Source organism: Eptatretus burgeri, chromosome 17 (genome assembly GCF_056783735.1).
Source record: "Eptatretus burgeri isolate ZD-2024b chromosome 17, Ebu_testis_v1, whole genome shotgun sequence".
Taxonomy (NCBI): domain Eukaryota; kingdom Metazoa; phylum Chordata; class Myxini; order Myxiniformes; family Myxinidae; genus Eptatretus; species Eptatretus burgeri.
Genome location: NC_140977.1, coordinates 52118445 through 52142689, shown reverse-complemented (window position 1 = coordinate 52142689; position 24245 = coordinate 52118445). Strand labels below are relative to the sequence as shown.

At 48.9% G+C, this 24245-nt stretch overlaps 1 protein-coding gene across 7 annotated transcripts in view; it reads right to left on the bottom strand.

Annotated features, from left to right (window-relative positions):
• The window catches only part of NPRL3 (NPR3 like, GATOR1 complex subunit), a 68060-nt gene that overhangs the window by 6365 nt on the left and 37450 nt on the right, over positions 1 to 24245 (bottom strand). For all 7 annotated transcript variants that reach the window (XM_085861625.1, XM_085861620.1, XM_085861619.1 and 4 more), the window contains 6 exons: positions 22409 to 22541; positions 22069 to 22143; positions 19750 to 19900; positions 18980 to 19049; positions 12920 to 13057; positions 12232 to 12388 (listed from right to left, as the gene is read on the bottom strand). In XM_085861625.1, the coding sequence (XP_085717751.1) occupies positions 12232 to 12388; positions 12920 to 13057; positions 18980 to 19049; positions 19750 to 19900; positions 22069 to 22101 (549 nt within the window). In that variant the 5' untranslated portion in view covers positions 22102 to 22143; positions 22409 to 22541. The remainder of the gene's footprint in view (positions 1 to 12231; positions 12389 to 12919; positions 13058 to 18979; positions 19050 to 19749; positions 19901 to 22068; positions 22144 to 22408; positions 22542 to 24245) is intronic.

Here is a 24245-nt window from a genome sequence, read left to right as displayed (position 1 = left end):
CGGCGAGGCCCGCGGAGTCGGGGCGCCGCCGCCATTTTGCGGCTCATCACCAGACGGGTAGGCTCGACGCGGTCTCGGCCCCAGGCCCGTCTGCCCCCTTATCGTTGAGGGTGGCCCCTTTTTCTTTTGCTTTGGAGTATATGTGTTGTCGGCGCCGTCTGTGAAGTAAAACTGTGTAAGTGTTGCCGTGTGCTCGCGTAGTCGGTAGTAGATCTACATTGTGTCTCTTTTGTTGCATTTGCTTTTTGTGCAGAATTGTCGTGTTACTTTTACATTTGCTTTTGGTGCATAATTGTTGTGATTGTATATGTGTGCTTTCCGTTTGCCGCGGAATAAATGTGCTTTATGTTGAACTGTTTTTCCCGTTTCGCTTCGTCTTTTCTTTTATTGAATCTCCATCTTACTTCACGTAAAGGGTTGGTCGTGGGCTAAATACGCCCAATAATTAATTGAACCGTCGAGGTTGACGATAACACCGCTCGGTTATCCCGATAGTACGGAACGGGTCGCTTAAAGTGGCCCGTGTCCGAAGTCGACCTGCGGCGAGGTGCGATCGCCCGGTCTACCCTCCGTGTGGGTACTTAGGTAGGTCGAATTTGGCGAGCAACCCTATCCCACGCGGGAGGCCGATTGGCACGATCGTGGTGAGGCCGAAAGGCCCACCCGTGACTAGTTCCCGGCGTTAGTCCGAGAGGGTCACGACGGGATTGTCCGTCCGGTGGGCGACGTGCCGCGATTCGAGTTACGTGGCCGCTCGCACGCCGGCGGGCGCGAATCCGCAACACTATAATTCCAGCAATGTGTGTGTGTGTGTGTGTGTGTGTGTGTGTGTGTGTGTGTGACCGCTGTTTCTCGACAACCACTGGTCTGATCTAATTGAAACTTGCCAGGTATATTGCTGGGGACCTGAGGATGTGCCTTTTCAAGTTTTGATATTAATCGGACAAGTGGTTCCCAAGTTATGGCCATTTATTTACCAAACCAATGACAGGACACGTTGCTGCGTAGGCGTGGCCGATGGGGAAAGGGCGCCATTTAGTTACCAATGACAGGACACATTGCTGCGTAGGCGTGGCCGCCCGGTCTACCCTCCGTGTGGGTACTTAGGTAGGTCGAATTTGGCGAGCAACCCTATCCCACGCGGGGGGCCGATTGGCACGATCGTGGTGAGGCCGAAAGGCCCACCCGTGACTAGTTCCCGGCGTTAGTCTGAGAGGGTCACGACGGGATTGTCCGTCCGGTGGGCGACGTGCCGCGATTCGAGTTACGTGGCCGCTCGCACGCCGGCGGGCGCGAATCCGCAACACTATAATTCCAGCAATGTGTGTGTGTGTGTGTGTGTGTGTGTGTGTGTGTGTGTGTGACCGCTGTTTCTCGACAACCACTGGTCTGATCTAATTGATACTTGCCAGGTATATTGCTGGGGACCTGAGGATGTGCCTTTTCAAGTTTTGATATTAATCGGACAAGTGGTTCCCAAGTTATGGCCATTTATTTACCAAACCAATGACAGGACACGTTGCTGCGTAGGCGTGGCCGATGGGGAAAGGGCGCCATTTAGTTACCAATGACAGGACACATTGCTGCGTAGGCGTGGCCGTTGGGGAAGAGATCCTCAGCTGCGTTCCCCATTACGGGTTACCACGTACGGACTTCCGGATAGTGATGACTTACTGTATTCTAATAATTTCTCCATTTCTTATGTGCATTTATTGATAAACACAATGTCGCAATCCAGTCCTCGTTTACGAGAGCGAAGGAACAGACAGTGTGGTTGTTTGAAAGTTTTTTTTTTTTTTTGCACGTACGGCCACGCACGTACGGGCACGCGAGAGTGAAGGAACAGCCTGTGTGGTTGTTGTTTCTGGCATGCGGTTTGAAAGTTTATTTATTTATTTTTTTGCACGTATGGCCACGCACATACGGGCACGTACTAGTAACCATTAAATTAGGCAGAAAATGGGGTTCAAGTACATAGCAGATTGACAATGTGATGGAATCAGTAAATAGAGGGTGAGCTCACTGGATAGAGCAGTACAAGGCCTGTGTCATGGATCCTGGATTCCATGGTCAAGTCCACCAACTGAAGTGTCAGGACAGTATTAAATCTCAGGAGAATTGCCACATTGGTTACCTCTGCCACCGAAGGGCACGGAGATTATGTATTCACCCGTTTGTTTGTTCGTTTGTCTCTCTGTGAGCACGATATCTCAAAAAGGTTGATGGATTCGGACGAAACATGGTGGACAAGTTGGGTGTGTGACTAGGACGAATTGATTCGATTTTGGTGAAGATCCTGATACTAGAATCTTTAAAGTGATTCTTTACCATTGCGAGATAGGATTCAAAATGATATGAATGATATACAGAATTGTCGGACCCTGACTGACCGACAGTCAGATAGCTCAAGCGAACTATACCGCTGAGGTTGTTTGCATGATCAAATTCTCCCGAAGAGTACTTGACTGAATCGGGAATTGATTTTTTTATAATTTTTTTTTCGTTGCCCGATTTGAACGAAACTTGATACTCCACACCGCAGGAGAATGGTGAGTAAGGTGGCCCTAAAATTTTGTGCTATCATGTCCCGGTTTGGCTGTATTTGGGGAACATACATACAAGATGAGAGTTCAAGTAATGTATCGATGACTGTCCATTTTATGTATTTCCTCCCCATTTCATGGACCTCCTACATACACAATAGGTAGATTGTCTCAAAGATATCAAAACATACACTCACCACCCAATGATTTTTGGACAACAGATGTGACGTGGAGCAAAGAAGATGTCAAGGGCCCACATTAAATTACACGGATCGATCGTGAACGATATATATATATTGTTGCGGTTTTCGCGCCCGCCGGCGTGCGAACGGCCACGTAACTCGAATCGCGGCACGTCGCCCACCGGACGGACAATCCAGTCGTGACCCTCTCGGACTAACGCCGGGAACCAGTCACGGGTGGACCTTTCGGTCTCACCGCGATCGAGCCAATCAGCCCCCGCATGGGATAGGGTTGCTCGCCAAATTCGAACTACCTAAGTACCCACGCGGAGGGTAGACCGGGCGATCGCACCTCGCCGCAGGTCGACTTCGGACACGGGCCACTTAAGCGACCCGTTCCGTACTATCAGAATAACCGAGCGGTGTTATCGTCGACCTCGACGGTTCGATTAATTATCGGGCGTACTCAGCCCACTACCAACCCTTTACGTGAAGCAAGATGGGGGTTCAATGGGGAAAAAGACGAAGCGAAGCGGGAAACAGTTCAACAATAAAGCACATTTATTCGCGACGAACGGAAAGCACACACATACAATTCCACCAAATGCACACAAAAAAAGAAAACACAATTCCATTTACACCAAAAAGCAAACATAAAAGTGAAAACACAGTGCAGAGCTAATTCCGACTACCGAGCACACGGCAACACTTATACAATTCTACTTCACAGACGGCGCCGACAACACATACCCAAAACCAAGGAAAAGAAATACCCTCAAGAATGAGGTAGGCCTGGGGCCGAGACCTGGTCGGGCCTACCCGTCTGGTGATGAGACGCGGAGCGCGATGGCCCGCAACCCGCGGGCCTCGTGGACAGTGCCTGGCAGGGGGTGGGAACGGGGCCCCCTTGGTCGCACTATCTCAGCGCGGGGGGAAACAGGAGGGGGTTGCTGATGCTCGGGGTATAGAGGATCTTTATTATGTGCGACGAGCGTCTCCACCTCGGCCAGGTCGCGCTGCCGGCCTCCCTCGGGCGCGCAGCTCCTTGCACGACGCGAGCACCCTTCGTCCGACTCGCCGCCTCTCCACAGCTCATCCCCTCCGTTCCGACTCTCCTTCGCCTCGTTCCGACCTTTACGACTCCCTTCTTCCTCGTTCCGACTTCTTACTACTCCTTTTACTGACGAACACCGTCCTTTTATCCCCCCGTAACTTCGCCTTTGACCCCCTCCCTTTGACCTTTCAACTCGCTCCCCATTGGCCCGACAAAAAGTGGGCGTGAAGGCTTTTTGATCCACAAATTTGCATATATCGATCGCCCTGGGGCGGGGCCACGCCCCTCGCTCACCGATTGGACGGCAAAAAGTGGGCGTGTGTCGTTTTGGATCCGTTTTTGAAGCAGAAAATCCGTGATTTTGTACACGCTGTTCAACGTGCGCCCTACACGAGTCCAGCATCGGTGCCCATGAGTGGCGCGAGATGACGGTGATGCGATGGTGGCGAGTTGTGACGGTAAAGGTCGTGGCGGTTGTGGTGAAGCGGTGGTTGTGGTCGGTGGTTGATGTTGTGGTTGTGATGGTGGCGATTGGTCCAAAATAAAGATAGTAAAAGAAAAACGGCTATCCTGAAGTCGCAGCACGTATAAATGACATGTATTCCCACTAGACAACGGGTTTGGGCCTAACTACACATGCACTTACCGAGATACCTCACCTAAGGGACCTGAATGGTGGTTTGCGAATCTGGTAACCACAACACTACCCCTTCCCTTTTTACAGACTCGTCCCGAGTCGTCAAATTTTCGTGTGCCATCATGTGTAGTTTTCCCCTAGTACACTTTACCTACGGATCCCTGAGTGCGACATTCATGGTATTCGTGTCCCCAAAATAAATAACCTGAGGGCTGCGTAACTACCTAAACAAACTCACTCACACGGACGACTTAAATAAAATTGCCGGCGCTAAGACATACATGCCGGGGCGCACTCATATGTACAGTACATCTTAACCTTAACTTACAAATTTTACACTAAACCATGGCCCAGGATCATTGACTCTGCAAAAGCAGTTAGCAGGGAGCCAGGCTGCCCGCATGCAGTCTCTGGCTCAAACAATGCAGGTGACAGGGAACGTGGCTGGCTGCTCACACGCAGTCCAAGGCCTTCCCTTTTGAACTGAACGCAGTGAACCACAACGGTGCATGGGCTGCACAACGCAGTCTCCGTGCCAGCTCAAGTGGCACACGCAATGAGCACAACGAATGGATGCATGAACACAAACACGGTGCACGGGCCGCCACTGCAGGCCCGTGTTGTAGCTGCCAACAGGGCAGTTCTTGCAGCTTGCAAACTGTTGCCTTGCGGATCCTGGCGCACATGGAAATGAACAGGAGGGAGCAAAGCAAAAATTGAACGGGGGCTGGTGAACAGGGGCAGTGGGCATGGCATGGCAAAGGCAGCAGGCAAACGCAGCCCGCAGAAGAAGGCCGCTGCAGGCAAACACAGCCGGCAGATGAACTGGCCGGCACAGGCCTTGAAGAAAAACAGCCAGCAGATGAACTGGCCGGCACAGGCCTTGAAGCAAACACGGCCAGCCGATGGCACAGGCCTTGCAGCAAAACAACAGCTGCCGATGAAGTTGGCCGGCCTCCGCCTTGAAGCAAAACACGGCCAGCCGATGAAGTTGGCCAGCCTTTGCCGTCAGTGGAAGTTGGTGGAGGGAGTGCGGTGGTGCTGGCCACTTGGAAGGCGGGCTCGGACCTACCTACCCGTCTCCCTCCCAACCTATCGCCTTTGCCTGTCACTGTACATACCCACTCCCTTAATTTGTCAAACCCCAATTTAGCCCCAACTTATTTTTTTGTTGTTTTTATTTTTACTTCCCCACTATAAATCGTGCGCTAAAACCCTTTATCGTCTTTGTTCGGCTAACCTATCCTGTCACCTAGCCTACTCCCAACCCCTACGTTCCCTTCCCGGAGGGAGCAAGGGAGAGCTAACGTCTCTGTGTCGAGGCCCAACGAAGCCTCAGAATGGCCTCCCCAGAGTTCGGCGATCTTTAACCAAAGTGGGTCCAGCGGCCCACAACGACAGCGAGGGGATGGATGGTGCGGAGGGGTACATCTAATCTACCCTAACCATTTAACTGTTAAACTACCCCGGGGCTTTCAACAAGCGCCTCTCGCTTAAACTATTGGTTCTAACAACCCAGATTCCCGTCGCCTGTGTTGGTGTCCTCACAATTTCGGGCCTCGCCCCCAATTTTCTCTCCGTGCCCTCACACGGTCTCCTGGCTGGGACACGTGGCTCCCTTTGGCAGGCACGACCCTCTGCCGATTCTCCCGCTATGACACCCCCGGGCACTTCACTGCCTCCGAGCCTACCAGCTCCCTAACACCGGGGAGTGCCCCCATGGCACCTCCCCTGAAACGCACACGTGGCAGGCCGGCCTCCCGGGCCCCTTTCCGAGGGTCACCCGTGCCCACTACACTGCCCACGCGGCTAATGGCGCCCCGGGCCCCCGCACCAAGCAGGCGCACCCGTGCCCACTACTCTATCCCGGCCCCCCATGGGCCCTTGGCCTACCGCGGCCGACTAGCCTGGTGCCCGGGGTACCCACTCAGCGATACTCACCTTTCGCAGCCACGCTCCCAAGCCCGTCAACAGGGCTCCTGCACCCCTCCAAATGGGTCTCGAGCCTACTTTCCCACCAACAACAAAACGACCTCCATTTTTCAATTTGACTAACCCAGCTAACTCACTTTACTCTGACCCCGGGGTCCCTTGGGCGGGAGTCACTCCTCCCCCCAATCACTCATCGCACCATGCATTCCCCATTCACTCCACACACAGACCCGCTGGCCTCACTCACTCAACATGTACTCACCTCACAACTCTTCAACACACACACCGCTGAACTCTGCCATCCTTCTAACTACATCCCCTAACTAACTCGTGCTCCCACGTCGTCCCTTAAACTACAGCACGTTCCATTTAACCTACGTAGCTAAGCTACGTCCCCTCTACACATTCACAAGTCTGTCCATGTCCTCAAATAAATCATTTTATTTCCCAACCTAAATCTGGCTACAATCCCTCTAACTAATCCATTCCACGGACTCCATGAGGACTTACCCCTGCCCCATGAAGTCGGTCTAGCTAAGCTAACCCTTCCCCCTAACTCGTTTCCATCCTGTGCCCAGGTAAGGGGGTCTTTCACCCCTTGCCCAGGAATCCTGTACACCCGAAAGTGAGGCTTGCTTTTTTTTTTTTTTCCCATGCGCAGCACCTGCGCGGCAACTCAGAGCTCGCGCACTTTGCACCTGCCCGTGACGTCATGCAGCTGCACGTGTTCCTCGTCCCTCCTTGGACGGGACCATCCGGCAGAGATACCCCTCCTGCCGGATTCCAACCCCACGTGCAGCCATGACGTCACCGTGCGCATATAAAAAAAAAACACAAGCCACACGTCTCGAGGGGTTCCCCACGCGAACACATGTGCCCTGCCCGTTGGAGCTGAACACACACGATCGCGTGGAGAACCCGTCCGGTCCAAATCCATTTACCTGCCTAAACTTTGTCCGTCCGCGGGATCGGCAAATCCACCGCGTGCGTTTCCGGACCGGGACTTCACTCTCGCAAGCGAGCACGTGGTGGTCTCGTGCGTTGCACAGCACGAACCGCGTGCTCACTGCTGGGTGAACCCGGCACGGTCCTCGAAACAACTACAGCCGCTACTCGGCTTTCGTTTCTCCCATGTCGCCGTCTCCCTCGCCATTCCACACACGCATACCTGCGTGTCACGACGCACACAGTCCACACCATCACATTCACACGGGGAGACGCGGCTGCGTGCTCCCGCATGCCAACCGACATCTCCCTCTCATACCGCTCTCTCACACACACGGTCTCCCTGGCACACAGCGACCTTGCACACGGCCGTTCACTCACGCGTGCCTCACTACTCACACAAACCATACTACTCACACGTGGTGCTCTATTCACTCGCGCGGGGGCACTCACCCGCGGTGCCTCACCCACACACGCGAGGGCACTCAACCGCTGTGCCTCATCCACACACCGTGCCTCACTCATACACGCGGGGGCACTCACCCGCGGTACCTCACTCATACACACGGCGACACTCACACACGCGGTCTCTTCCACACAACGTCCCTCACTCATACACGCGGGGGCACTCACCCGCGGTTCCTCACTCATACTGGCCGTTTCACTCACACACACGGCCTCTTCCACACACGGTTCCTCATCCACACACGGTGCCTCATCCAAACACGGCGTGCTGGGAAGCACGCACTCCAGCACCATCGCCACCACACCACTCACACACGGGGTCGCTTCCACACACGGGGACGCACTCACACCTTGCACCACACACACAGGGACAACCACACTGGGGATTTGTGTCCCCACAAGGGTATCCGGGGCCTCTACACCCCCCAAGCTCTCCGTGCACCCGTCCACAGCACTCGTCCCCTCAACCTCGCAAAACACGACCGAACTCACCTGGTCGTGACTCGCCTCAAGGGGGCATACTCCCTCCCCTCGTTCCTGGAGGAGGCCATCCAGGTGCTCGCACCAGGTCCCAACACGCTCCGCGAGCTCACCCCCATTGTCCTCCACTACCTCCGTGTGTGCGTGCGCGTCACTTACCCCGTCTTCATCGTGTAGTCTTCCCTCTATCGTTCCCATCTCCCGAGTGTCTGCCTACTCTTCACCCTTTACCTCCCTTGTCTCAACTATTATTTCCGTTGTCGTCACCTGGTGTCTCGTCTCACACGTTTTGGTCTCCCCATTTAATTTTTCCCTTTCGGTCATAGTCACGACCCTCGCCCAACACGTTCCACGAATTATTTTTCACCCGCCTCCACCGCGGGCCTGTCAGCCGTTGCACCCCCACCCAGCTCGTTTGCTCCCACACGTGGAGTCGCCATTCCCAGCTCCCTGGTCACGGCCTTCATGCCCGCCTGCAGGCATCGGCCCATGTTCTGCGTCTCACCCCGGAACTTTTTCGTTTCTTCCTTCATGTTTGTTACCATTTTGGTTTTCATGCGTTTTATTTCGTTTGTGAATGTATCCATCTTTTCGTTCATGCCTTTCATTTCGTTTTTCATTTCATTTGCGTTTGCATCCATTTTTCGATCATTTTCGCATTCATCTTCGCTGTCGTTTCCGCATACATTTTTGCCAGCATGGTGTAAAGCTGGGTCTTGTCGGGTGCGCTTGGGTGAGTCGTTTCGGCAGGGGTCGGGGAGGGGGTTTGGTGGGGAGGGGGGGGGGGGGTGTCATACACTGCGGCCGCTGCCGCACCCATTTCGGGCTCTGGGTTCAGTTGGGCGAGTCCGTGTTCCTGCACAATCAACATTTCCTGCTCGGGGATTCCATCCTGGACCATGGACTCTACATTATTACACATATACATTTCTAATACCCCCGGCTCCCGCTCGCCTTGAGACGCCATCTTGCTTCTCGTGAAGGGTTAATTTGCTCGCTCGTAATTTGGAGGGAATCGGGGGTCGCTTCTCTCACCCCTGGACCGATTCCCGTGAATTTCGCTGGAGACAGGAGAGCCTGTTGTCCCGCTCTCCAATACCAGTGCCGCGAGGAGGGCGATGAATTTGTATCGCACGACCTGACACCAGTGTTGCGGTTTTCGCGCCCGCCGGCGTGCGAACGGCCACGTAACTCGAATCGCGGCACGTCGCCCACCGGACGGACAATCCAGTCGTGACCCTCTCGGACTAACGCCGGGAACCAGTCACGGGTGGACCTTTCGGTCTCACCGCGATCGAGCCAATCAGCCCCCGCATGGGATAGGGTTGCTCGCCAAATTCGAACTACCTAAGTACCCACGCGGAGGGTAGACCGGGCGATCGCACCTCGCCGCAGGTCGACTTCGGACACGGGCCACTTAAGCGACCCGTTCCGTACTATCAGAATAACCGAGCGGTGTTATCGTCGACCTCGACGGTTCGATTAATTATCGGGCGTACTCAGCCCACTACCAACCCTTTACGTGAAGCAAGATGGGGGTTCAATGGGGAAAAAGACGAAGCGAAGCGGGAAACAGTTCAACAATAAAGCACATTTATTCGCGACGAACGGAAAGCACACACATACAATTCCACCAAATGCACACAAAAAAGAAAACACAATTCCATTTACACCAAAAAGCAAAACATAAAAGTGAAAACACAGTGCAGAGCTAATTCCGACTACCGAGGACGCGGCAACACTTATACGATTCTACGTCACAGACGGCGCCGACAACACATACCCAAAACCAAGGAAAGAAATACCCTCAAGAATGAGGTAGGCCTGGGGCCGAGACCTGGTCGGGCCTACCCGTCTGGTGATGAGACGCGGAGCGGCGATGGCCCCGCAACCCGCGGGCCTCGTGGACAGTGCCTGGCAGGGGGTGGGAACGGGGCCCCCTTGGTCGCACTATCTCAGCGCGGGGGAAACAGGAGGGGTTGCTGATGCTCGGGGTATAGAGGATCTTTATTATGTGCGACGAGCGTCTCCACCTCGGCCAGGTCGCGCTGCCGGCCTCCCTCGGGCGCGCAGCTCCTTGCACGACGCGAGCACCCTTCGTCCGACTCGCCGCCTCTCCACAGCTCGTCCCCTCCGTTCCGACTCTCCTTCGCCTCGTTCCGACCTTTACGACTCCCTTCTTCCTCGTTCCGACTTCTTACTACTCCTTTTACTGACGAACACCGTCCTTTTATCCCCCCGTAACTTCGCCTTTGACCCCCTCCCTTTGACCTTTCAACTCGCTCCCCATTGGCCCGACAAAAAGTGGGCGTGAAGGCTTTTTGATCCACAAATTTGCATATATCGATCGCCCTGGGGGCGGGGCCAATTCGCCCCTCGCTCACCGATTGGACGGCAAAAAGTGGGCGTGTGTCGTTTTGGATCCGTTTTTGAAGCAGAAAATCCGTGATTTTGTACACGCTGTTCAACGTGCGCCCTACACGAGTCCAGCATCGGTGCCCATGAGTGGCGCGAGATGACGGTGATGCGATGGTGGCGAGTTGTGACGGTAAAGGTCGTGGCGGTTGTGGTGAAGCGGTGGTTGTGGTCGGTGGTTGATGTTGTGGTTGTGATGGTGGCGATTGGTCCAAAATAAAGATAGTAAAAGAAAAACGGCTATCCTGAAGAGTCGCAGCACGTATAAATGACATGTATTCCCACTAGACAACGGGTTTGGGCCTAACTACACATGCACTTACCGAGATACCTCACCTAAGGGACCTGAATGGTGGTTTGCGAATCTGGTAACCACAACAATATATTGTTTTAAGCCCGATCTCTGAATAGTGAAAAATCACTTAAAAAAAATTTCTCGTAGCCGGATCCAGATGCTCACCAAAATCTAATAAATTATTTGTCACACACCGAATCTGTTCACAAAATTTCATCCAAATCCGTCCACAACTTTTTGAGGTATCCTGCACACAAACGGACAAACTCTACACCCTCTTCAATTCCACTCTTCCCTCCAGGTCTTCATAACATTTGTTCACCACCACCTCTTATCTTCCCCCATCCAAAACATCGATCTTTTCTACCCCCCGTCAATCCACCCCAAACCCACACCCTTCAAATTCCCTGCTTTCCTTCCTGAAAGTCCCTGTCGTGTAAGGACCTGAAAGTCCTTGTAGTGTCCATCTTGTTTACCCTGTGTACCCCGCACCACCCCATCCCTTCCACAGATCTCTCCTGTCTCAGTTCCCCACTGTATTTTTCCTTCCCTCTCGCACCTCTCTTGTCTCCTCCCCTTATTGTACGTTCTGTGATAGCTCTCATACGAGCCTCGACATTGTATTAAATAACAAGGAAACAAACAAACAAAAAAAAACAAACAAACAGAAATGGGTGAAAACAACCTCTTTCACCTTCGGTGGCAGAGGTAATCAAAGCGAAGGTGCGCCTGTGTGTCTTTACGTCTGGAAACCTCTTCAAGACCCTTGGGCGGATTGACACCAAATTGAGGGTACACAGTACTTAGGGGGTCACGACTTAGGTTTTCCACAAAATATTTTTAAAAAATAATTATTTTCCTGTTTTTTTTCAGATTCTTCCTACATGTTATTATTTGGGTCATTTCTCCATTGTGGTGGACCAGTACCATTGATTGATAAATGAAATGTTTCTCTCGAAATGTGCTTAATGTGGTCGTTTAATGGATCCAAGTTAGATCCCGAGCAACGCAGGTAACCTTAGTTAGTTTACTCATAATGCTGGAACTGCCGAATAAGGTGTGGGAAAATTTTTGGAGTTGGCAGGTAGGTTTTTATTATCACTTTCAATGCGCAACAGACATCAAAACCCAATATCTGTTGATTTGGTAGCGATGATTAAAAGATACAAGTGGCTTGAAGAGACGAATGATGGCGTGAACGTGCGGAAGCTTCGGGTGAATGCATAGACAGCAGGTCAGCACTCTCAAAAGGAAGAAAGAACGTGTAACACAGATAAGCGTACCTGCGCGAGTGCGAGATCAGAATCCAGAGCGAGCTGCTGGAGGGTTTTCATCGGGGTCGTGATCTTGATCAAGCGGCTTAAGGCTGGAGAGACGTCCGGTGGAAGCTCCGACAGCAATGATTTGCACTCTCCGAGCAGGAGCAAAGCATGGTAAGGCCTGCAATGTGAGATGAAAAAAGGCCAGGGACAGGAAGAAAAAAAAATCATACTTAATGGAACAAGGGAGTGGTGAAGCAGAAATCCTTTTACGCTGAACATCTGGTTACTTGATCGCTGGCAAATGCTGATGTGTGTCGAATTGCTTTTTCATCTTGTATACTATTTGTGCGCCCTTCTATATAAGATGGTGAGCTGTGATTGTGGAATTTATACAATGTATTTATACAAGTTCAGCAATATTTTCAGCAATGTCTTGAGAGCGTATTTAACCATCTCCTTGGACGCTGCTTATTCACAGCTTCAAAAATTACCAACACACCGAATAGTCAACATCAAGGCCTCGCAGAGGAGAATGCAACATTCAAGTGTCTTTACAAGCCAGTTCAACCCGAAAGGGGACCAACCATACAAATTTCAGGAGGTATAAGCTTACTAACAAAGACAGGCCTAAAAACGACACGGATGACAGACAAAGGTTATTTGCCTGCAGTTAACAAGCGGAATAGAAATGAAGCTTTCGATGACCAACCGAATGTTCCTGAGACTCCGGGAAATGCTTTCTGGAGAGACGTGACCAGACTCCACCTTGTGCACCTTGTGAGGAAGGCAAAAGCTCACCTCCAGCCAATTGTTGATATAAAGCTGTACCAAGCCAGTGCTGCACAAACTGCACGCAAACACAAAAGCAAAAACCACAAGTACACGGTTTGCTCAAAGGTTGTCATTCGAGGAAGTTTACCTGTGAAACGTTCATTTCACAAGAGAAAGGGGGGAAATAAATGATGAGGTAAGCAAATAAAACGAGAACCCGAAGACAGAAAAAGGAAGTAGGGGAACCAAGCGTCGAGTGCGTCCGACTTGAGTGGATTTATTTGCCGACATTTGCTTTCTATCCACTCTAGCTTTGCGATGTTGCAATGCGGAGCGGTAAGCTGACAATACATTACACGGGACTTGAGGATATCAGAACGTGTCGACCATTTTGTGAACAAATGGAAGTTAACAGTGTCCATTTGATGAGCATGGAAGCTCATCAAATACTCGGAAATGTTGAATAATTAGATTAGTTAATAACCGGATAAAATCTGCATCGTATCAGTTTTCATGATGGTCACCTCTGACACTGAAGGTGGATGGAGATTACGTTTTCATGCCCGGCTGTCTGTTGGTCTGTGAGCAGGATATCTCAAAGGATATACCTGTATATCATGATATCTCAAAAAGTTGTGGACGGATTATGACAAAACTTGATGGACGAGTTGGTTAGTTGACAATAACAAGCGAATTCGATTTCCGTTTGGATCCGGATGCAGATCCAGTCCATCAGTGGGATACACAACGTAAACCGTTCAGCCTGGTGGAGGTACCCGCTCGACCGAATGCAGTTGTAGTTGGTATTTTGTCATCGTGGTTTTACACAAGTTGAAACATTTTATGCTATAATTGCTTACAAGAACCATGTTTCCGATATTTTTTGTACACGTTCTCTAGTACTTCTAAACATGAACATCAGGGGGCGATATGAGAACGTTTGAACAATACAAAGCATCCTTCCAGGATAAAATAAAAATACAGACCGTAGTGCTTGGGCTGGCAGGATAGCCTACATCGATAGCTTTTCACACTCACCTTGGAGCTATTTATCCTCGGTTTGAATCCCGATCCAGCTATAAAGTGTTCTCCTGTTGTTTCACGTGGAGGGCGAGGCATCTATGTGTGTGCCGTCCCATCTGTCGGTATTAGTTGTTGGATGTTAAAGAGCCCATGGTGTCCTTTGTGAAGAGTAGGCAAGCTATCGCCGGAACCATGAACAAATTACAAATTCCTGCTCGAACCAACAGGGGTCACTGCATCAGAGGTGAAGCTGTGCTTCAAGCAATGATGTATCCAGCAGCTTGTGGCTTCATACAAAATTAATGAATGGCGGTATTTAAATTGTTAAATGCAGAAACAGCAACACAATCCACCACTACCAGTCCTACTGGTACTTCATTGATCCCAATTACTCACACCTTCATGTGGGGTCACCGAGGCTGATATTGGCCTCAGTTCATTCACTAAACGGGGGTGGGGGGGGGGTGAGTAGGCTTCATGTTCAACTAGAGTCAATTTGGGCAAAAATTCGTGCAATTCGTTCACGTCCGAAGGACCGCACATTAAGTAAGACAACGCCCTGCCTGGAAAGCACCAATTGAATAGTTTATCATCAAGTCAGGAATCAAACCCAGACCAGATAGCTCAAAGGCAAGTATTGTCGGAACCCGCTATTTGCGAATTCTCGGACCCCACGGATTCGCGGTTTATAAAATGCGACCTGCTTCGACATTCGCGGCCCTGTGATTGGCGTATTCGCGGGTTTTTTTTTTTTTTTTACACGTTTTCTCGCGGGTGTTTTTGCGGTTTATTCGCGTTTTCTTGGCAGGCATATTCACGGTTTTTCACAAGATTTTTGCTTTTCCTTCATGAATCATGAACGCTGGGAACCTATCCCCCTTTTTTCCATTGAAACAATGCCCCGACATTCGCGGCATTTTCCAGGAATGTATCGCCTGCAAATCGCGAGGTCTGATCACCCTGTTGGTCAAAACAGTAAGACATAATTCTTACTATAATTCATGGGCCGGTGTTTGTTACTTACGACATCTAAAGATTTCGTAAGTATATTGATCACTTCCGTCCTCTGTTTGTTTGTGTGTTTGTTTGTAGGCACGATAACTCGAGAACGGAAGAAGCTACCAATGTCAAATTACACCACGTGATTCAGGAGGGTGATGGCTAGTGCCTATTAGATTTTGGTCAAAATGGGTCAAAGGTCAAGGTCACAGTGAGGTCAAACATCCAAAACATGATAACTCGAGAACGGAAGAAGCTACCAATGTCAAATTACACCACGTGATTCAGGAGGGTGATGGCTAGCGCTGATTAGATTTTGGTCAAATTCGGTCAAAGGTCAAGGTCACAGTGAGGTCAAACATTCGATTTTTGATGGTTTGGTACAGAATCATCGTAGAAACTTGTGGTTTGCGTCGCTACCTTCTCGAGAGACAGCTTTTATTAGACAAGGTCAGAGGTCAAGTTGACGATTTCGTAAGTACCAGTCTATGACTGCTTGTTTGTTTTTTGTGGGTTTGTTTGTTTGTCGTGTTACTCCTCCAACAGTTCTGGCCCAATTAAATCCAGACTTGCTACAGAGGATCAGCAAAACCCAATTAATGTATAGGGGTGTTTTCATCTTTGCCCATGGTCTTGGAAGGGTTGAGGGGGAGTGCAAATTCTGTATGTTAATGTATATCATGAAACGCCACTTCCAGGTGAGGGAGGGTATTGCAAGTCTCACCATTTACAGGACAGTATTCCTGTCCCTACGTTTTCCAGTACAGCTTGGTGTTTTGAATTATAAGCAGTCGATATGTTTTTGCTTCATGCACGTAACCCTCGTTATTTATTTTTCCTATACAGAGTTGTCACTTGCCGAAACACCGCCCAAATAAAGGTATGTGTCAGAACGTGTTGCAAGCTTGGAACAAGATCGCCCGTCGGGCGGGTAGTCTGCTCGTGCAAATAATGAGCGTGTCAATGTGGACATGCAAGTACATCATCACAAGACTGGAAAAAAACTACACGCAGTCGACTAATCAGTAAGATTAGCACTAAATAAAACAAACATGCAAAACAAAATTCCAGCAACTAAAAGAAAGTTTTAATAAGACGATTTTGGGCGATTTTCAAATCCGAACTAATTAATGTATCGCTCTCGTTTCAGCAAATCAGTAGCTTACCACCAGAAAGCATGTCGATTGATCTTGGTTCAAAAAACGAAATGCCTGCATGGTAAATGCCGACAACCTAAAGCGCACTCCCACCAGTTTTGGTCCATTTTCAATTAAAGATGCTGATGAGATCTAAATCCACTTTTAATATTGGAAATCATGGTATGCACACTCACCTCTAAGCTGTCCAGCCTGGGTTTGACACCCGATCCAGCTATAAACTGTCATCCCGCTGCGCTATTTCACAGGCAGGACGATTCAGCAATGCGCGCCGTCCCTCGGATGGACGTTAAACTGAGCGTCCCGTCTGTTAGCATTAGTGGGTGGACATTAAAAGATCACATGGTGTAGTTCACGAAGAGTAGGCAAGCTATCGCCGGCACCCTGAACAAATGACAAATTCCTGCCCTAACCAGCAGAGGACACTGCATCAGTGAGTGTGATGGAGTGTTTATTTTCTTTGATGAAGGGTTAACGCTCGAAATGTCGGCACACCTCCTTTTCCCTCGGCGTAAAGATATCGTCAATTTTAGTGCATAAAATACATTGTTTACTGGAGAAGGGCAAGGATCTCATATGGGGTGCAGTCTCTAGTTGGGGTTATGGAAAGTCAAACACGAATGATGTGCGGTGCTTCAGCTCGCCGAAGAGAGGGCACTTCTGGGTAGGACATTCTGTCGTCTTGCAGCTGGAGATGCTCTTGAGAAACTGCCCCCGTCGTTCCAAGGCATCCTCTGTCGTTCCAAGTCATTCCTTGAAAAATATCTGAACCACTCACAGTCTACAAGGCCTTTATCCACATCTCAATTGAGTCCTGCTCTCCATTATGGGCTAGTGTCCCAGCAATACATCCGTATATCTCTATATTCTCTCTTCTCTTCTCTCTCGTTCTTATTGGCATCTCCCATGACGTGGCCGAAGCACAAAACCTGTTGCTGTCACATCACAGACAGGTGAGTGCACCACCACCCCCACCTCTCCTCCGCTCGAGCTCCCTCTACCCACTCAACCCACCGACCATCCACAGCTCCTCCTGGATAAACGTGTTCTTCCAGTAACCCCAACCTGGTAAAACTCCCAAAATCCAGGCTTTCCACCCACCTCCATTCTTTTGTTTCCCTTTTCTCTCGTTTGTGGGCCTGCCTTCCAAAGACTGTGCAATCCCACTCTTCGCTCCGAGGTTTCAAGCAAGTGGTGCACCACAATCTCACGTCATCCCTAACAGAAAAAAATTTGCTACCCTCATTAACTCTAACTCACGAAACCCTCTTTGTTTGCACATTACAGTGTTTCCTCCACCCTTTTTCTATCTGTTCATATCCTTGCTTGTATTGCAAGTGTAGCCACGCTATCACGCCGTTGCCTTTTTATCCTGCCATGACTTGGTTCTTCCATGAGCTTTGGATTTCGGATTCCAGTTTTCTTTTTTGAACTGTTTTGTGCCAAATCTGAATGCAAACCATTGAGCCAAAACTCTGACTCGTGCGTTCTTCTGTGCATCGTGTCTGAAGTTCCTGTTCGTAAAGTCTCCCGTCACTTCAAAAAGCACAAATCTGAGGAGTTTCCTCAATGAGCAACGATACATCTGCAAGACATATGGGTGAAAAAAGATTGCATGCAACGGACTAGTCTCGTGGATATCTGGGATGGTTATAGCGATGCCTCGGTTATCAACGGCCGGCAGGCATCAAAACTTTGAACCGACAGTTTCACTTCGCAAATGTACCACCAGCGCTCAAAGCTGCAGTTACACCTGCCAACAGCAACAAAGCACCGAGCACTTAGTTGTGCCAAATCAGATCGCAAATTCAAATTCCTCTGTTATGCTACCGAAGCGTATTCGCTAACGAGGCAAATTCACGACCGAGTAGAGCCGTCACTTGATTTGAACAGCATTAATAGCGACCTGCATCCGTATACAAACGGCTCATCTTGCACAGAAGTGACATCACAGAAACCAAAGAAATTCATGAAACACTTCGCTGTGGTTTCCATCACGACAATTGGTGATTGTAAGTACACGTCAGGCTGTCAACGGGGTAGCTTTCACCAGTCGACGGTTAACCACATGGTATATTCATAACACTGTCGTGTTACGACCGTGGACATGGCATATCAGGCTTTCCCTTTTGCGTATAACAACGATCCCACTCCAACAGATAAACACACCTGTGAAATAAATGGCGAAAATGAATCGGAGGCTTAAGAGACCAATCATTTAATTTAGTATGCGGCACATTCCTGCTCTTATGCATCATTGGCTGAGGGGGGCGTGGCTGTGCTGCTGATGCAGTGCTCCCTTGTAGATAAGGGCAGCAATTTGTAATTTGCTCAGTGTGCCGGCGATAGCTCACTCTACTCTTAGTGAAAGACTCCGTGAGATCTTTAACGTCCACCAGCTAATGCCGGCTGACGGGACGTTGATTTTAACGTTCATCCGAGGGACGGAAGACAGAATGATGAATCGTCCTGCATGTGAAACACCAGAATGAGAGTTTATAGCTGGATCGAGATTCTATCTCAGGCTGGACGGCTTAGAGTCGAGTGTGCGCAACTCTAGACCATCCTGCCAAAACGAAAGACCAATGCGGATCGCCAATCCAGAAGACCAACTGCAAAGCATCAATGTGGACGAGGCTGTCACAATTGATGTAGCGGATCTCAAGCGAACATGGCACTACTCATTGTTAACCTTTCCAACCATCCCTTTGGTATCCCTCATGGATTTCATCCATCTAATTACACGTCTCGTATGAAGACGACACGGTTACCCGAAACAAAAACGCAGTCGATGTCACTGCCAGGGGATGGGAACCTACTTGTCGTAGATCTCCTTCAGATCTCGGGCCAGTTTGCTCTTCGGAAGAACGTCTTGGAAAGGTGATTCACCTACACACATGGCAAACAGAAACCAGGTACTCATCAGCACGTTTTCCAACAGGAACCCAGATGGAATAATTTGATAATAAGAGCTACAAACTCAAGCTGTCACATCTTTGCTCATGTGTCTAGCTGTCTGCCATCTCTCACTTCGTCGGGGTTTTGTGCATGGGCACGACCGATTCGTGGCTGACCCCCACCTGCACTCCAACCATGCTGTGTATTACCCGTTTCCTCGCTTGCCCTACCAAATAATGAGACGGATTGCTGCTTGTCCCATAAAGTCATGTTGGGAGCAAAATTGCCCATCCAAAATGAGAGGGTAACCAATTATCCACAAAATGGCCATCTACACATCACATTGTGTGACCGAGAAAGAAGGGTAAATTGAGAGGGAAGGAGAAGGAGAGGAAAGAAAAGTCATTTTCGTGTGGGAGGAGAGCGGAAGTAATAGCAGGGGGAATACGTGTTATCCGGGACAAAGGCAAGGAAATTGTAACAAAAGATTCTGCAATTTTTGTGAAAGGAATGTGTAAACAGTCCCAAATCAATCACTTGGTCATGTGGTCAAAATAATTCTCATCACGGGGCTTGAAAAAGAAAACAGTAGAAAAAAAAAAAGAGCAATGATTTATTTTAACACATCACAATTATTGGCAACATTGCATAAACCGCTGGTGTAATCAATGGCAGGGCAGCATAGCCTTACCATCATGAGCTCCCATCTCATCCTGAGCGGCCAGCATGACTTTGGCTTCCCGCGTCAAGTACTGGCACCGCCACTCCTCCCGGCGAAGGGCCAGGGCCAGCCTCCGTGAAAGGGTATGTACGTATCCAATCAGAGAAGGGTCTGCATGGGCCTGCACTCCGCACCATAGTCATGACATGCCTGGCCGTTACAGCCAAATTCCAATGTGACAGTCGAGTATGGGCCATTTATCACAAGGCCGCCGCAGAGCAAAGTGGGATGAAGTGAAATTGCAGAGTGCAGATGTACATTATCTAAAACTATCACTGCACCTCGCAGGCCTGGCACCCCATCATTGGAGAAGCATTGGACACAGGCTGTGTTTATGATTGCCACAATTACGAGCCATTTCCCATCTTCTGCTCGCTCTCCGCATTAGCTCAAGCACTGACGCAAACTCAATGGGTTTTAAAAGGAAAAACAGATGGCCCAGCAAAAAAGGTACTTCTTTCAGTCTTCCAAACACCTTCCAACAGCCACCATCCCTTACTACCCTCGACCACTCCCCCTTCTTGCATGCCAGGATATTAACCCACCATACAATTCATCAATGCAGCTTGCAACGTAGCAATCTGCCAGGAGCCACGCCACATTTGCCCACTGGATGGAGGACAGGTGGAACAAATGACAGGTAAGATAATAAATTCCTGACAGGCAAGGTCAACGGTAATTGCAAGGGATGCGGTATGCGTTTCTGCACGACAACGGAGATAAATTACAACATTCGGAGCGGAGAAGAGTGACAAGGAATCGCACGCGGAAGGTCATCATCTGTATATGCTTCAATGGCCGTACCTGGGATGTGATGCAGGAAGTTTAATAGTTTATTGCCGGTTAATGTGCACAAAATGCTAACCCTTAGGCATGAAACAGCTATGTTTACACAGTTGTTCAATCGTGTTGCGCTGATGGGAAATGCAGGCGCTACCATCATCTCAGAAAAGTTAATGAAGAGCTACCGTATTGTGCAGGTGGGTGGACGGAGGAGCAGGGGCTTGGGGGAGGGGGTGGAGGTTGAGAGGGTGATGATTAATTTCATTGATGTTGTAATGGCCTTCTTGAGCAGTTTCGTCTCAAACTGTTGGATGAGTTTTAATTTTTCAACATCAAATGTGTTCAATTTTTAAGGAACGTTTTGACAGTACGCAGAAGCATCATTCCCCGAAGAACTCAACAGTAAACTTGTACTTTAAGCCAGACACAGCTCGACACAGAAACCTGGAAACCTTGACAAAAAGAGCAGAAGTTGAAAACAAAGTTTCGACCAAACGAAGGTAAGAATACAAGTTGAAAAGGAGGATTACTCAAGCACGAGACCAGGCGCAAATGCAGAGACAACAATGCCTTTGTAATCAATGGATGGGAAATAACTGCTTCCAACAATGTCTGTGAACAAAGGAATGCTACTACAGCAAAGTTGATTGGCGCGCCAGTGCAAATCCCTACGCTTCCCATCCACAGCAAGGTTGAAAGATAGCAAAAGTTCTACCAGCAACGACCCAATGTTATATTTTGAGTTAAAAAAAAAATTGCCGTTTTGACCCCTGTGACCTCAAGTCCCCACCACCTGGGGCATGAACTGGGGATCAAATAAAAAAAAAAAACAGCAGCAGCATTAAGTAATTCATGCATCCCCCAATGTTGACTGCATAAACAAAGTTTCATTTAACACATTAAACTGACCTGTTAACAACACCCAGGAGGAGTGGCCAAAAAAATGACACTGCTCTTGCACCTTCGTGCCATGTGGTGATCATGACTACCAAGTTTGGTCAATTTATGCCCAACTGTTTCGGAGGAGATAGCGTGATGGACGGACAGAGAGATACTGACAGAGACAGACAGGACAGACAGAGTCAATTACAATGTCCCCCCGTGTTTTTTTTTTTTTTCAAAAAGCGTGGGGATAAAAATGGGGAAGAGGAAGATGGTTCTGGAAACAAATGGATCGACATTCCGGCATGAATATCGTGACTGACTGGCATGCGTTTACCTCTCCGCCGATACGTGTCGACAATCATCACCGAACATCACGTGTTCAAAATGTTAGTTTGCCTTCTCAGTGCGGAATCTATTACGTACGAAGTTTATTCGTTCACGGCCTAAGATGCACACGACGACACACAAGTGGAGGCAAACAAAATTGGAGGGTCCGACAAGTAGCGAAGATGTGAAAACCTAATTCATGGAATCAAGGCGCCATTTCATCAAGATGAGCTTCTATAAGCTGAAAAAGAAATGACAGATTCGCACAAAATCAGCCAAAAAAAAAAAACTCACCCGCAGGGCAAACACGACGTTGAACAAAATCATTGTTGGCACCTCGCGCTTCGGAGAAGGGTCAGCTTTGCAGGCCTGTGCAGTCAGCAAAGTCACAACATGTACAAGGAAAGACAAAGGCAACTGATTGTTTGAGGAAAGGTTTCACGGTTTGCAAATCACCCTTGCCATTTCCAACAATCACAATCACGGACGGGATGCGCTTCCTTTCTTCATTACAAAACGATCACAATAAATATCGCCAGAGCTGTGGTTTCGTTTCGCTCATCAGCAGTCACCAAATTTCACACGGGGTTCTTATTCGAGGCCCCAAATCAATCCGAGGTGGCTTCTGCGATACCTGTGATGAATTCTCATGCTGCAGTAGGGTGGCATGGCCTACGAACCTCACATCGTCCACCTTCAGCTCAAACTTCTTCCCACAAAGTTCTGACTTGGGGGCCAAAATGGTGGCCAGGATAGTGTCCGAGAACCTGCGCGACGAGGGGGGAGTTAGGTCAGCACCGTTTATCAAATTGTGCAGCATTCCCTTGTAGTAGAATCGGTCAATCAAAAATCCTCGCCTTCATGATCCGTGAGACGCGTATTTGGAAAAGTGGTTGCACGTCGTCCTTGGATTATTGTGAGGCTTATACAATGTGAACCGATTTGCATAATTCAGTGACATTAATCAAATCTGACACAACAGGCAAAGGAGGAGCGTGAGAATTATAAAAAGCATATCACTTTTGCTCCAAGGACGGACGATTAATAAATTAAAGGTTAAAAAAAATTAAAATAAAAAAAAAAGTCTGAAACAGCAAATACAAAATCCTTTCTCCATGCGTGCTCACCTTGCCGACAAAAACAACTTCGGTCGGGATGGCACAACAGATTAGCTGTTTGTGTGCACCACCTCCTGGTCCTCACACCCTCTAGCAAAGAACAGACACGAAAGTACGGTGCTGTTCTTGAACAACACGAATGTCGGTGGTTTAAAAAAAAAAAAAAAAGTCAAAAAACCCAAGCAAATCCATTTGCCAATCATCGGGTGATCTTCAGATATTCTCTCTTTCCCGTTCTCCCAATTAGGTCGCAGCCCGAGAGGTTTGCTCCATTACGTGCACACATCGACCAAACTACACCTCCAAAGTAAAGTTCACGCAATGACCTCCTGGTAAGTATAAAGGCAAGAGATCTTCCATGGTGGAAAACAAACAAACCAACAAACAAACATTTGTTGTGGCCTGTCAATTATTTAATTTTTTTTAACCTCATGTCTCAAACCAACCGGGTATGACCGGCCACGAATGCGCTGATTTCCCGTGTTCCCTGCGAACAAGTATTGCTTGGGAGAGCAACGCACCCGAGGTCAATACAGTACAATCGATCGAGCTAAAAAGCAAGATGGAGCGTGACCTACGTCTACGACCCTCATCGGATCAAACTGCTGTTTAAGTTTTACATGTGAAGGAGTTAACATGAGCGGTACACTTTCATTTCGATCCTCATTTCAAAACAAACACAAACGAAAACTTGCAGATTTGTGTGAAATTAAAGTTTTCACCCAAGGTGTGATCTTTTCTCCCGTCATGCATGCAGGTTACCTTTTCCGCCGTCTCCTCTCTACTATTCCATTCATTTATTCACCCGTTTCCTCGCCTCCGTGTGTTGGCCCACTGGCCCACTGTGTTTATTGCCCTCTATTACTAGTCACCTTGATCTCCCATGAGCTTAGATTTTGGAGAGAAAAAAAAAAAACAAAAAACTAAATTTCATCGAAAAAGAAATGCACAATTATAATTAGGTCACACTTATTGACCGATCAAACAAAAATAAGGCCTCAGGGTTAGGACCCACAATAACAGCCTGACAGATATGTGGAGCAATTGTGGGTTTTGACGTACAAGCATGAAACTTGGCACAGTTATGGAGGATGACCCCAGCAACATTTTCAGAAGTGGAGCCACCCACAAAAAGTAACATTTCAGCCGTGGCGGACATTTTTTTTTTTAAATGGCTGCCAAAACGCATTTTCGATTTGAGGAATTGTTCCTTATGTTGAAATTAAATGAACTTAGAGGTGTCCATTTATCATAAGATCAGCCCAGAATATTAGCATATTCCATGTAAAACTGGGTTGATTCCCAAAATGCAGCGAAAGTGTGGAGTCAGCAAAGTGAAATATTTTCACCGTT